The sequence below is a fragment of the Schistocerca nitens genome, chromosome 8 (genome assembly GCF_023898315.1).
Source record: "Schistocerca nitens isolate TAMUIC-IGC-003100 chromosome 8, iqSchNite1.1, whole genome shotgun sequence".
In the NCBI taxonomy this organism is placed as follows: Eukaryota; Metazoa; Arthropoda; class Insecta; order Orthoptera; family Acrididae; genus Schistocerca; species Schistocerca nitens.
Window position 1 is genome coordinate 594,342,806 of NC_064621.1, and position 12,991 is coordinate 594,355,796.

The 12,991-nt window shown below is 42.1% G+C and overlaps 1 protein-coding gene across 1 annotated transcript in view; it reads right to left on the bottom strand.

The window, feature by feature from the left end:
• Positions 1 to 12,991, bottom strand: part of LOC126199688 (odorant receptor coreceptor-like) — a 95,746-nt gene that overhangs the window by 48,665 nt on the left and 34,090 nt on the right. Inside the window, exon 3 of the mRNA XM_049936614.1 lies at positions 3,713 to 3,812. Within this exon, the coding sequence (XP_049792571.1) occupies positions 3,713 to 3,812 (100 nt within the window). The remainder of the gene's footprint in view (positions 1 to 3,712; positions 3,813 to 12,991) is intronic.

Sequence of the window (12,991 nt, forward strand, 5' to 3'; positions counted from 1 at the left end):
TATTTTCTAATACATTAGAACAGCATGCAGCATACCTGTGGCAGCTTTTCAGCTGCTGACAAGAATATGGCATAATTATTAATGTAGCAAAATGTATATTGGAAAAATGCGGAGTTAAGTTTCTGGGATATTTGGTCTCCCTGGCAGGATTGTCACCATAACCTGTGGGGGTCAAATCAATATGACAGATGCAGATTGTCAGGCTTGCTGAACTATTATTGATGGCACCTGCCTTGCTTAGCTACCACGTAAGATCCGCTCATACTATTAATCGACAGCTAGAATACTGCAGGAAATTCTGGTTACTGAAGCAGCTTTCCAGGACCTCAAGAAACATCTAGAACAGGCAACACTGCTGGAACACCCAAGATTGAATGCCCCTTGACACTTAAAGTAGATGCAAGCCAAACACCAGTGGGAGCAGCTTCATAACAGATAGTCCAACAACAACTGGCAATCACTTGCCTTTTTCTCCAAGAACATGACTCATCAACAGCAAAAATAGAGCAGAACTGACCATGAATTGTTGCATCTCCACTCATCCACTGAAGGAAGACATTTTGCAATTTTTACTGATCACACAGGTCAAATACATTGCACAGTTCGCAAATAATGTGTGGCACAAATCAGGAAAAGATAACCTGATTGTAGATTGCCTGTCTCCGAACCATGCCATTTTAAACTCTTGAACAAAAATAGTGTTAAAACAAATGGAGGAGTCCCTTTTGCACAGATTCACACAGGAGCAATGAACTGCATTGCAGCTCAAATGTGTGCCAGCCCAGGGTATGCCAGATGGTTTTTAGTGTAATGTAGCAAGAGGGAAGCAGTGACTCCACATACTGGAACAATATTGTTGAAAAGTTTTTGATGTGCTGCATAACTTAGAGCACCCAGGAGTCTTAGCAGCAGCCACGTTAGTCTCCACTAAAGTCATATGGCCAGAAGTGCATAAAGATTGTCGCACATGGGCACATACATGCCAATGTAATAAGATCACACCTGTTGCACACTTTGTAATGAAGGAGGGTTGCTCACAGCTATCCTGTTTTGGTTTTACACTCTTTCAGTAACTTAGTTAAGCAATGAACTTTTTTTTTCATTTTCACTACTCAGGTTCCAACTACAGATTCTGTGGCCTTCAGCCTCATAGTACAGAATTCAGAAATAGTTTAAATAAAATTCCCGTAGTAAAATATATTATTTCAGTACATTCTAATGTCTATTCTGAAAGTAATGAGGTAATTAGTTTTATTGGAAACACATCCTATTAAAAGTTATGAACAATGACATATATTGTGCAATAAATATTAAGTAAAATTTGAGTGAGCTAATAGATCGAATTCAGCTATAAGACTGCATCCATAAGAAAGCCTAAATTTTACTGATTACAGCAAAGTGTTTAAATTAAGCTAAAGTCTATTAGTTAAATAGATATTAAGACTTGAAATCTGTAGCCTGTACGACTTTCAGTGCCAATTGTGACCAAACTACTAAATAATTCCGAGATCTGTTTTGATACTCTTGCTACCTTTATTTTTCTACGTAAAATGACTCCAGTCTCAACTTTGTAAGTGCATTAATTAAGAATTAAGTAAATTTGAATAATAAAAATATTATTGTTCAAGAGGGCTGCCATGGTTATAAGTCGGGAATACTGGCATAAGGCCACGGTCCAAGGCATAACACTCTGCCTAACATTTCATCTTCCACTACTGCATCAGAGGCTTTAATGAGTCAGAAATCTGTTACAAGCTCAAACAAGTTCAGCAAGTCGGTTAATTTTTTTGGTCGGTACCAAAAAAGTGTAATTGTGAACATTGTTAAAGACTGGAAGTTTTTGGCCTACCTAATGTGACGATTAAGTGTAAGAGGCCTGGTCACATGAATATTGTGTGTGTGAGTGATAACAAATAAATCGCACTGTGGTTGTCATAAATGTTCAACAATGAATACGGTTTTGACTTTTGATTTTGGAAAACTTAATCTAGGATCCTGGCTTCTTAATTTCAGTGTGATTTAGGTGAGACGGACGCAGCTACGGGGAAGACAATATTGAATAAGCAAAGCAAGGTAGGTCGGGAACACTGCGCACTATCTACTGGGTGAGGAAATGTTTAAATACATCCGGTTGTGACGTGAACTTTAAGTGGCACTAATACAAGAATACAGCCCGGCACGTTACAACTTCCCAACTGCCAGATTTTTGCACATACATTTGGACATCATAGGGCCACTACCATACTTTGCCAGACAAAGTTATTTACTAACAATTATTGATTGTTTCACCAGGTGACCAGAGGTCGTCATGATATGTGGTATATCTCCTATTCGCTGAATTGGTTACATATGTGTTGCTGCATACTTGGTTCTCCAGGTTTGATGTACCATGAGACATAACTACAGATCAAGGAAACAGTTTGAAAGCCAACTTTTCAATGAACTTCTCCAGTTGTGTGGCTGCAACCACTACAAGCTACCATCCAGGGAGCAATGGAATGTAGAATGATTCCAACATACACTCAAAATGGCCCTAATGTGTAGTTTATCGTCATGGTCAGTAACATTGTCACTGGTTCTAATCTGGTTGAGAACAGCAGTGAAGGAGGAGATCCAGAGCCTACCAGCACAAATGGTCTATGGTGAGCATTTGAGGATTCTGGGAGAACTGATCTTGCCAGCACCCACACAACCAGTTGTCCTGAAGCACAGCATCTCAGTCTCAGAATGAGTTCCATTCGGAAAAGCTCTCCCATCAAACATGGAGACCAGTAGGTGTTTGTGCATAAAGACTTAGCAAGAAAAACCCATGTATGGCTCAGAAATCTGTTACAAACTCAAACAAGTTCAGCAAGCCAAACTGTTAATATGTATATGTTACTTTAAAATGCTGCTGAAATAGGAGCAATCATTCTAAGCTGTTTTCTATGTAACTAAATTATGGAAATTGTTTGAAAAGGAAAATTCACTTGAGAGAACAGTATAATTATAAGGAGGAAGGATGAATGGCCAGTACTTGCCTTCAAGGTATGAAATTTCAAGTAGTACCAATATATACATTAAAAAAGTGCTAAAAAACTGTACCATGCTTCTGGACTTTCTTTCTCATGAAGGAAAGAGGGATGTATTAGGAAAAGAAGGGACAAGGTACTCAGACCCCATATTAAGAAGTGTCCACCTATTGGTAGGAGAAGGGAAGACAAATATAAAGGGAGAGGTATCAAGAGGGTACATTGGTAAGCACTGTGCTAGCTTCAGTCCAGAGATGATAGGAGTACAAGCTGAGAAATAATAGTTGTTAACTATTTTATTCATTCCATGTTTTAGTTCTGTTCTTAATCCATCTTTAAACTCACCTTTCATCTTCCTCCCCTCATACCCTCACAACAGGTGGGTCCCTTTCATGCTGGGATCGAGTTACCTGCCTATCATTTCCAAAGTTCTCCAATCTATCCCTCTTTTCACTTTGAAGAAGGAACTTATGCTTCAAAAAGTTACATACAGCTTTTTCTATATTTAAATGTGCCTATGAACAATACTTGGTATTTTGTTCTCTGAAAGTAAACACTCACTACCTATTCTGCCTCCTTGTAATATTAAATGTTTCAACAAAATTTTCATGCAGAATGCACATACTTTGTGTGGAAGTTATAGTGCTCTGTTTTATGTGCTCAGTATCACGTTATTGCCAGTTTTCAAGTTTCATGCTTACCTCGGCTGTGCTAAATATAGAACTACATATTTCTATAATGTTAGTGGAGAGCAGTACAAACACTGAAAAGTTCATTGCCTTTTGTGCTGATGCTGTGCACCTGTAAGGGACAGAAAGAGTATATTATTATCTGCATTACTTTAAGAACTGCACATTACACTAAACTGATTTACAGTTAAAACTTACCTTTACTCTCTATTTCTGCAAACCTTTTCTTAAGTTTTCCATTAGTAATATCTTTTGTTATTACAAATGCATATTTAGAAGCTCCAAAGGAGCAGACAAAAAAGATGATAAGCTTAGAACAGCATAGGCATCATAGAGATTAGAGATTAGATTAGATTAGATTAGTTTTTCGTTCCATAGATCCATGCTGAGGAGATCCTCGTGGATGTGGAACATGTCAACTTTTTTTTTTTTTTTTTTTTTTTTTTTTTTTTGGCTGAAATAACGATACTAATAGTATGAATATATACAATACATCATTTGTTTCTATTAAAAAATTCGTCAATGGAATAGAAGGAGTTGGCCACTAGTAAGTCTTTCAGGCTCCTTTTAAAAAATTGATCTTTATTTGTAACTAAATTTTTTATGTTTGCTGGCAAATTATTGAAGATGAGTGTTCCTGAGTAGTGGACCCCTTTTTGAACTAAAGTAAGTGCTTTTAAGTCTTTGTGCAGATCATTTTTGTTCCTGGTATTGTATGTATGAACTGAGCTGTTTATTGGAAAAAGAGATATATTCTTTAGGACAAATTTCATTAAGGAGTAAATATACTGAGAGGCAGTGGTTAGTATACCCAGTTCTTTGTAGAGGTTTCTACATGATTTCCATGAATTTACTATAATACGTATTACACGCTTTTGGACTCTGAAAACTCTTGTTTGACTTGACGAGTTACCCCAAAATATTATACCATATGACATTATGGAATGAAAGTAGGCAAAGTATGCAAGATTTTTCATTTTTATGTCGCCTATATCTGCTAACACTCGAATTGCAAATACAGATTTGTTAAGGCGTTTCTGCAGTTCTGTGGTGTGCTCTTCCCAACTGAATTTATTATCAAGTTGTAATCCCAGGAATTTAAGACTGTCAACCTCTTCTATCTGCTCTTCTTCGTATTTTATGCATATGCTGGGTGGAAACCTCTTACAGGATCTGAATTGCATATAGTGAGTCTTTTCAAAGTTCAATGTCAATGAGTTGGCTTTAAACCATTTATTAACATCCATGAAAATATCATTAGCAGATCTTTCTAGAACTACACTCGACATACTATTTATTGCAATACTTGTATCATCTGCAAACAAAACGAAGGCTAAAGAGAAATATGTTGCAGGAGCATTCCAACCAGAACCAGCCTGTAGAATATGTTCTAATACCAGAGTTATAAGTAAACAGCTGAATTGCAGTCCAAGATAAAGAATTCAGTAACAGTGAGTCAGCATGTGGTGTGGCAAGAAGGTATAGATGACATTCAAGGGAAACACAACACTAACTGTACACTGCAGAGTAAGCCCTGATGTAGCAATAAGATACAGGTGACATTTAAGGTAAACACAGCACTGACCGCGTACTGCAGAGTAAGCCATTTTATGCACAGACTACAGCCAAAGGCATTGTCCACGAGATCTGATGAGGGCAACACTTGCAACAACGTCTACAGTGTTGCACTGGTAGGAAGAAGGAAAATATGATTTGATGTACAAAGAAGCAATGGATTTGACATTCAGGGAAAAGAGAAACAACAATGGACTAAGACAGCCGACCAAGTGAAGAAGAGCTTGGGATAGAAGAAGACGATAAAGTTGCAGATGATGACAAAGGAAATGCAATACTAACTAGTGAGATTGAAGCATCTATGAAGGGGATGAAAAATGGAAAGGCAATGGGAATTGATAAGATTCCTGCAGAATTGTTAAAGTCATTGGAGAAAGAAGGGAAAAGGGAGTTGATTGAATTGTGTAATCAAATATACATGACAGGAAAATGGCCGAAAAATTTATAGAAAGTATCTTAATACCTATAGAAAAGAAAAAAAAAACAGCAGAAAGTGTGAGGAACATAGAACAGTGAGTCTGATATCACATACAGCCAAAGTCTTGCTGAGGACCCTCAATAGAAGGCTGTATGGAATGCTGAATTGCGTAATAGAAGATGAACAATTTGGTTTCAGGTGGGAGTGGGAACTAGAGATGCTATTGGGCTACTGGGAGTGTTATGGGAGAGGTACATGGAGAAGAAAAGGAGGGTCTATGTTGTGTTCATTGATCTTGAGAAGGCTTTTAACTGTGTCATATGGGACAAACTGATGGAAATCCTAAGGAAACATGGAGTTGACTGGAGGGTTAGATGGCTAATTAGACTGGAGGGGTAGACGGCTAATTAGAAATTTATATTAGAGCAAGAGTAAGAATAGCAGGTGTGATGAGTGAAGCAGTTGAACTGGGAAGAGGTGTAAGACAAGGTTGTTGTTTATCACCAACACTGTTCAATGCCTATCTGGCGGAAGTTATTAATGAAAGTTTTGATGGAAGGAGAGGAGTTTGTGAAGGAGGTTGGAGAGTGGAGTGTATAAGATTTGCAGATGACATGGTTGTGATGGCAGAATGTGCAAGAGAGGTGGAACAAATGTTAAATGATCTAAACAAAAAATTAGAAGAATATGGAATGACGATTAACAAGAAGAAAACAAAAAGCATGGTAATTGGAGGAATGGGGAGAAAATTCCGTATGAAAATAGAGGGAGAGGAAATAGAGCAAGAGAATAACTTCAATTACTTGGGAAGTGTAATAATGGATTATATGTATTGCTCAACACAAATTAGGGAAATAATTGCAATGGCAAAAGAAGGATTCATGAGGAAACAGAAATTACTTTGCCGACCACTGAACAAAGATCTGAGAAAAAGACTTGCCAAATGTTACATCTGGAGGGTTGCACGGTATGGTGCAGAGACCTGGACATTGAGGAAGGAAGATGAAAGAAGATTGGAGGCACTTGATATGTTGATATGGAGAAGAATGAAAAAAGTGGAATGGGAAGAGCGAGTAAGGAATGAAGAACTATTAAGAAGAGTTGGAGAAGAAGGAAACATGCTGAAAGTCATCAGAAAGAGAAAACAGAATTGGATTGGACATTGTTTGAGGGGGGACTGTTTATTGAAGGAAGGAATAGAAGGAATGGTAGAGGGAAAAAGTGGAAGAGGAAAGATATCAAATGATGGACAATATATCCAAGGAGACAAATACTCAGAAATGAAAAGACTAGCTATGACAGACAAAAGTGGAAGAGGCTTAACCCATGACAAGACCTGCCGCAAGGCAGAATACCATTCTACTACTACTACTACTACTGCACTGGTAGTCCCTCAGTGATGCACAAACAGTTGCAAGCCTTATATTGCTGTCTGTCAGGGATATCAAATCTCTTCACACTGTAACTAGAGCTTAGAAATGAATATGGCTACGATGGCATCTGGACCAATTACAAAGAGGAAGAGCTGCTGAGTTCCCCACCACAGTCTCCTGCACTGAAGATGCTGCAGCAGGTAGTTCTGGTAGCTGCTGAACTCCCCTGCAGCAAATGCCAGGGACTATGGTGGAGCTAATGACTGTGTCTCCATTAGAGTCCACATATGCTGCGGTGGGTCATCGCAATACTGTGGCATGGGCAAAGGAGGCGGCAGGGTTGGGCAGTGGTGTCATGAGTGCCCTGTTGGTTGGTATGGTGTTCAAGCCACCTGTGGTCTTGACATTGTGCTGGACCCAGTGCAGAAGCATCATCTGATGGTTGTGGCCTCAGCTGGTTCTGGTGGTACATAAGTGTTGTGCCTTGGCTGCAGCCCACATCCCATCATCAGTGACCGATGATCACTGCCAGAATCCATCAAGACCTGGGCTTTAATATCCATGCCTAAGCTGACATCCCAAATTGGAAAAACGGTTTCTTTGTGTATGTTGCTCGAGACGAGGGATGAAGGAAGTCCAACAAGGAGTAATGGTGGCAGCCATGAAGAATCTTGAATAGGCTGCCTGTTGACTGCTATGAGCATGTAGGTAGCTGAGACACTTGTCCATGCTTCATTCTTTGATATCATCTGTAGTATGTGTTTCAGCTGTGAGTAATGGTCTTGCAATCAACTTAGTCTATGATTTTAATATAGGGTTAAAGGGAACATATTTTTATTGAATGCCATACCTTTGCAAAAAGTTGCAAATTGGGCTGCTGTAAATTGTGGACCATTATTTGGTGCATTCAGCGGTGAAAATAGTAGCCAGAACTTTGATGGTTGCTGTGACTGTGATGGATGCCATATGTAAAATTGGACAAGGCATCCACCATCAGGAGCTGCATGGTGCCCAAGAAGGAGCCTGCAAAATCTATGTGGATGCCCTCCCATAAGTACACTGAGACTGGTCACAATGAGTAATGGTGCTGCAACACTATCTGGTTCTGCCCATAGCTTGCACAGACACAGACTGTGTTTATAGTTTCTGTATCAGTACATAGTTGATATGCAGTATATTGGGATAAGTTCTTCATCCATGGCACACTCTGTAAGTGACTGATCAAGTAGGTGCAACACCTCTGGTCACAGCAAGTAGAAGGTCCACAGAGACACGGGGAAAGAAATCAGCCCAGTACCCACACTAATGGGACCTTGACAGTAGTGTCCATCACTTCTCTTGATGTCAGATGACAATTGTCCAGTGATGGCGATAAAGCTGGGTCTAGATGAAAAAAAATTGCTTCAATACAGTCTAAATTGGCATCTGAATCCACTGGAATGCTTCCTAAAGCATCAGCATTCCGCTGCTGTACCACGGGACCATTATGAATTGATTATTGGAAGTTACTAAAACAATTATTTCACCATTTTTGTAGCAAATATTCTTTTGGGCCAGATATGGTACTGGGAGATGAAATTTAATGTCATGTAATAGGACTATGGGATTCTGGATACGAATCTTAATATATGTAATAAACAGTTCCCAAGTTTCCTATATACACGTACTTTTTACCATAAAGACTGATACACATCAACACTGCATGAAGTACAAAGGCCAAAGGCAGACTGAATTAAACATGGCAGCTCGTCAGAGTGGTTAATATTCCAAAGATTGCAATTTTTGTGTCCAAGGCAGCAGGTGCACGACCGGAAGCTCCATCTCTGTCAGGTCGGCGTGTGGAGGGTGGCCACTGGTCCAACTCGTAATCCGAGAACCAGTGGGGGGAATGATGCATTGGCCAACTCAGGAGAAGCAGTATGGGAGAGGAGGTGGCGTGTGAGCATGCCTTCCCCGAATGCAGACTGATCCATCCGAAGAAATGAAAGCTTGAACACATGATGGGTCGCACTCTTGTGGGAGGGACAAGCTGTGCACTATCTTGACATTGAGTTCCTCAGTGAGGGTCAGGTCTGTGCTGTCGGTGAGCAGTACAAGCACACAATTATCTAACACGATAATCGAAACATCGTTGATGCGGTCAGGTGGTACGTTGCAACACAAACCAAAGGACAGGGTACCCGCATCTCTAGTACCTGAAATGTCTTCAAAACCTCTGAATGGAGATGATGATGACAAGCCTGAGGAACCCACGAACTGCGGTGGTGAATCGTTGGATGGAGAAAACCCAGCCGTAGGTTGAACAGACTCGTTAGCAGGTTCGTCAAAAGAACATGTGCTCAGGCAGTCTGACTGGGATGGCAGAGGGGTGTCGGAGTCTACGAAGGCAGGCTTGAGCCTGTGTAGAGAAACAGTTTGCGGGCGATCTTTTATAATAATGTAAATTGTCATCTTGCCCCTCTGGAGTACTTCGAAGGGGCCGAGGTAAGGGGGTTTGTAAGGGTTGTCTGATAGGGTTATCCCTGAGCATGACGTGTGAGCAAGAACTGACAGTGGTCAGCACATAAATGTCAGGTGGGGAATTGCTGACAGATGGGTGTAGCCGGGTGTCTCTAAAATGTGCATGCATCCTTCCGAAAAAGTCTAGGAAGAAGGGGGAATCCCCGGGATCTTGGGGGAGAATTAGTTCCCCAGGTAAAACCGGGTTTTTGCCGAAAATGAAATCATAAATCGTCCCGTGTAAATCTGGTTTAAATGTAGAACATAGGCCCAGCAACACCCAAGGAAGTGCCTCGGACCAGAGACAGTCGTGACACCTGAGCGCAGTTTTAAGGGTGTGGTGCCATCGTTCCACCAACCTGTTGCTTTGCGGGTGGTAGGCTGTCGTATGGATCTTTTTAATACCGCAAAGATTACAGAGAATTGTAAAAAGTGCAGATTAGAACTGTCAACCCTGGTCAGTTGTGATGGTGGATGGATGGCCAAACCTAGTGATCCAAGAAGAAACGAATCCTTTGGCCACAGTTTCTGCTGTGATGCTGGGTAAGGGGATGGCTTCCACCCAATGAGATGTTCGGTCTATTGTGGACAGGATATACCTGTGGCCCTCCAATGGAGGCAGGGGATCGATAAGGACGATATGTACATGACGGAAACGTCCCTTGCCGAATGGTGGAGAGGCGTGATGTCCTATTTTGTTTTGTTGACAGGAAATGCAGCTGCGTGCCCATGTTTGACAGTCCTGTTTCACATATTTCCACACAAAAAGCTCAGTGACGAGGCTCGGACCCGAGGTGGGCAAGATTATGCAAGGCGTCAAAAACCTGTCAGCACAGCGTGGGTGGGAGCAAAGGCCGCAGGATGCCCATAGGAGAGTCGCACCACACTTCGTCTGAAATGCCAGGGAACTAAGCCTTAGTAAACACGAGCGAAGACTGCGGATCCATGAGCAGAACGTGAGTGTCCTTGTCCGAAGCCTGTAGAGTGGCGAGGTTGCGTAAATCGACGATACTTGAAACGCCATTGATCCGTGAGAGGAAATCAGCGGGGATGTTTTCTGTGCCTTTGATATAACGTATGTCCGTAGTAAATTTAGAGACCAGGTCGAAGTGGTGGAAACGTCGGGTTGGGGGGGGGGGGGGGGGGGGGAATCCTCTGGCAGGTTGCAGAAGGCGTCTGCCAGTGGTTTGTGATCAGAAAAAATGAAGAAAGGAAGGCCCTCGATGTCAGTGCGGAAATGTTTGACGGCCTCATACACTGCCAGAAGCTCTCTATCAAGAGCAGAATATTTCTTCTGTGTTGTAGACAGTTTTTTGGAGAAGAAATGAAGTGGTGAAACTGTGTCACCTTTGCTCTGTTGTAATACTGCCACAACTGCAATGTTGCTGGTATCCGTAGTGATGAACAAATCAGCAAACAGATCAGGGTGGGTGACTATGACTGCATGAGCTAAAGCTGTTTTAAGAGCCCTGGAAGCCTCTAGCATGGGATTTGGAAGGCTGTATTCCATCTGAGGAGGCAGTATAACCCAGAAATGTTGCAAAGACTGATGCAATTGGAATTTTTCTTTGTTGACCTCGACACCGTTGGATGCTAAAGTCTGGAGGACCTGGGATAAATGATCTTTGTGGTCTTCAGTCGATTTGCTGAAAATGAGTATGTCATCCAGGTATGTGAAGCAGAACTCGAATTATTGTAAGATTGAATCAATGAAATATGCCACATTTGTGCCGCTTTCTTTAAACTGAATAGCATGAAGTTGTACTGGAACAAACCGAGCAGTGTGATGATCGCAGTCTATGGAATGTCTTCTGGTGCTAAGTGAATCTGGTGATAAGCACGTTCGCAGTCAATCACACTGAAGATAGTGGCACCCAATAACATATGAGTGAAATTGTTTATGTTTAGCACAGCATAATTGTCCATGACAGTGGAAGCATTTAAACGTCTGTAATCACCACACATTCGAAAAGAACTGTCGTATTTGGTGACGAGGTGAATTGGTGAAGACCAATTGCTGTCTGATGGCTGTAGAATGCCTGCCTCCAGAAGTCTGTTAATTTGCTGCCAGGCCGCATGCAACTTAAAGGGGTTGAGCCATCTAACCTAATAGGAGGGCTGGCAGTGGTAATTATCTTCTGTGCCATTCTGTCAGTGACGGAAGAGACTGAGAACTGCACACGAGGCTGAGCAACGTTCTGACGTGGAGTTTTGGGATGAGTGGGACGCGATGAGGCGTAGCTGTTAGCATGAGTGGGAAAAGGCAGCACGAAAGTCACATGCCTATTACGCAAGTGCGGCGTGTGCTTGTTTGTAGAGGTCAGCTGTGCACACAGCACAGAGCGGAGTGGGGTGCGCAGCGACTGTCTGTTGTTAAGAGAGGCGCTGGCGTCGCACGAGCAACAGCGATGGCCACCAATTTGCTTGGCTGGCATGCAGGAGAGGGGCAATATTTATCAACAAGCGGGGTGGCTGCCTGCATAGTGGGTGTGGCCGTGCTGTGTGAGCGACCTTTATTAGAGATACTGTTTGAAACACGAGGCACTGCGCTTAGTGGGCACTTGGGCGGTGCGGAGGTCACTGAACGTGAATCATCACATACAATGAATGTTTTTGAACTAACCTGATGAGTGTTCGAATAGATGCTTGGCGATTAAGTTCGATCTGGTCAAGGAACTGCGGATTGCAGTTTCAACAGCGAGGTGTGGGCCACAGCAAGCTCATTGTAAGTATGAGCACTGCATTGTTTCAGCTCGTCGTACTCCCGGCAGAGGTGCATCGCTGAGTCGTATTTTGAAAGTAGGTTAGTGACGCAGGTCACAATCTTGCCCGCAAGGGTGGAACACTCGTGAACTAAATCCTATTTTGTACCAGAAACAGACGGGTGGTGTAACGCTGAACACTGGATTATGTTTGGCGAGAACTTGTAATGGGACAAAAAATCCATACCGAGAATTGGTTTATCGATGTCAGCGATGTAGAAGGTCCATGGGAAATGCAGGGAAGGGGATAAGTGCACCATCACTTTCACAGAACCAACAGTTTGTAACGTTGATGCGTTGACAGATCATAGGAGAGACTTCATCGGTGAAAAGTCGGTAGGAGCCAACGATCGAGGAATGATAGACACATCAGTGCCAGTGTCAATTAGGTAGACAAACTGCGATGAAATGTCTGTCGTGCGTAAACGACCGCTCAGCCAAGATGGTGAGTGGACTGAGTGCAGTGTTAAGGGACACCTGTGAAGTTCCTAGGAGGACTCGACATCACTTAGTTCTTGCAGTTGGTGTTTGGGTGTTGGCAAGGTAACCTGCGTTTCTTGGCCTCAGCCCCAAAAATCTTGTGGTACCGACAGTACGGATGAGCCAGATGTGGCGGTGGTGGTGACTGTGATTGTTGGGGAGGCTTGTCCTCATTGATCTGTTC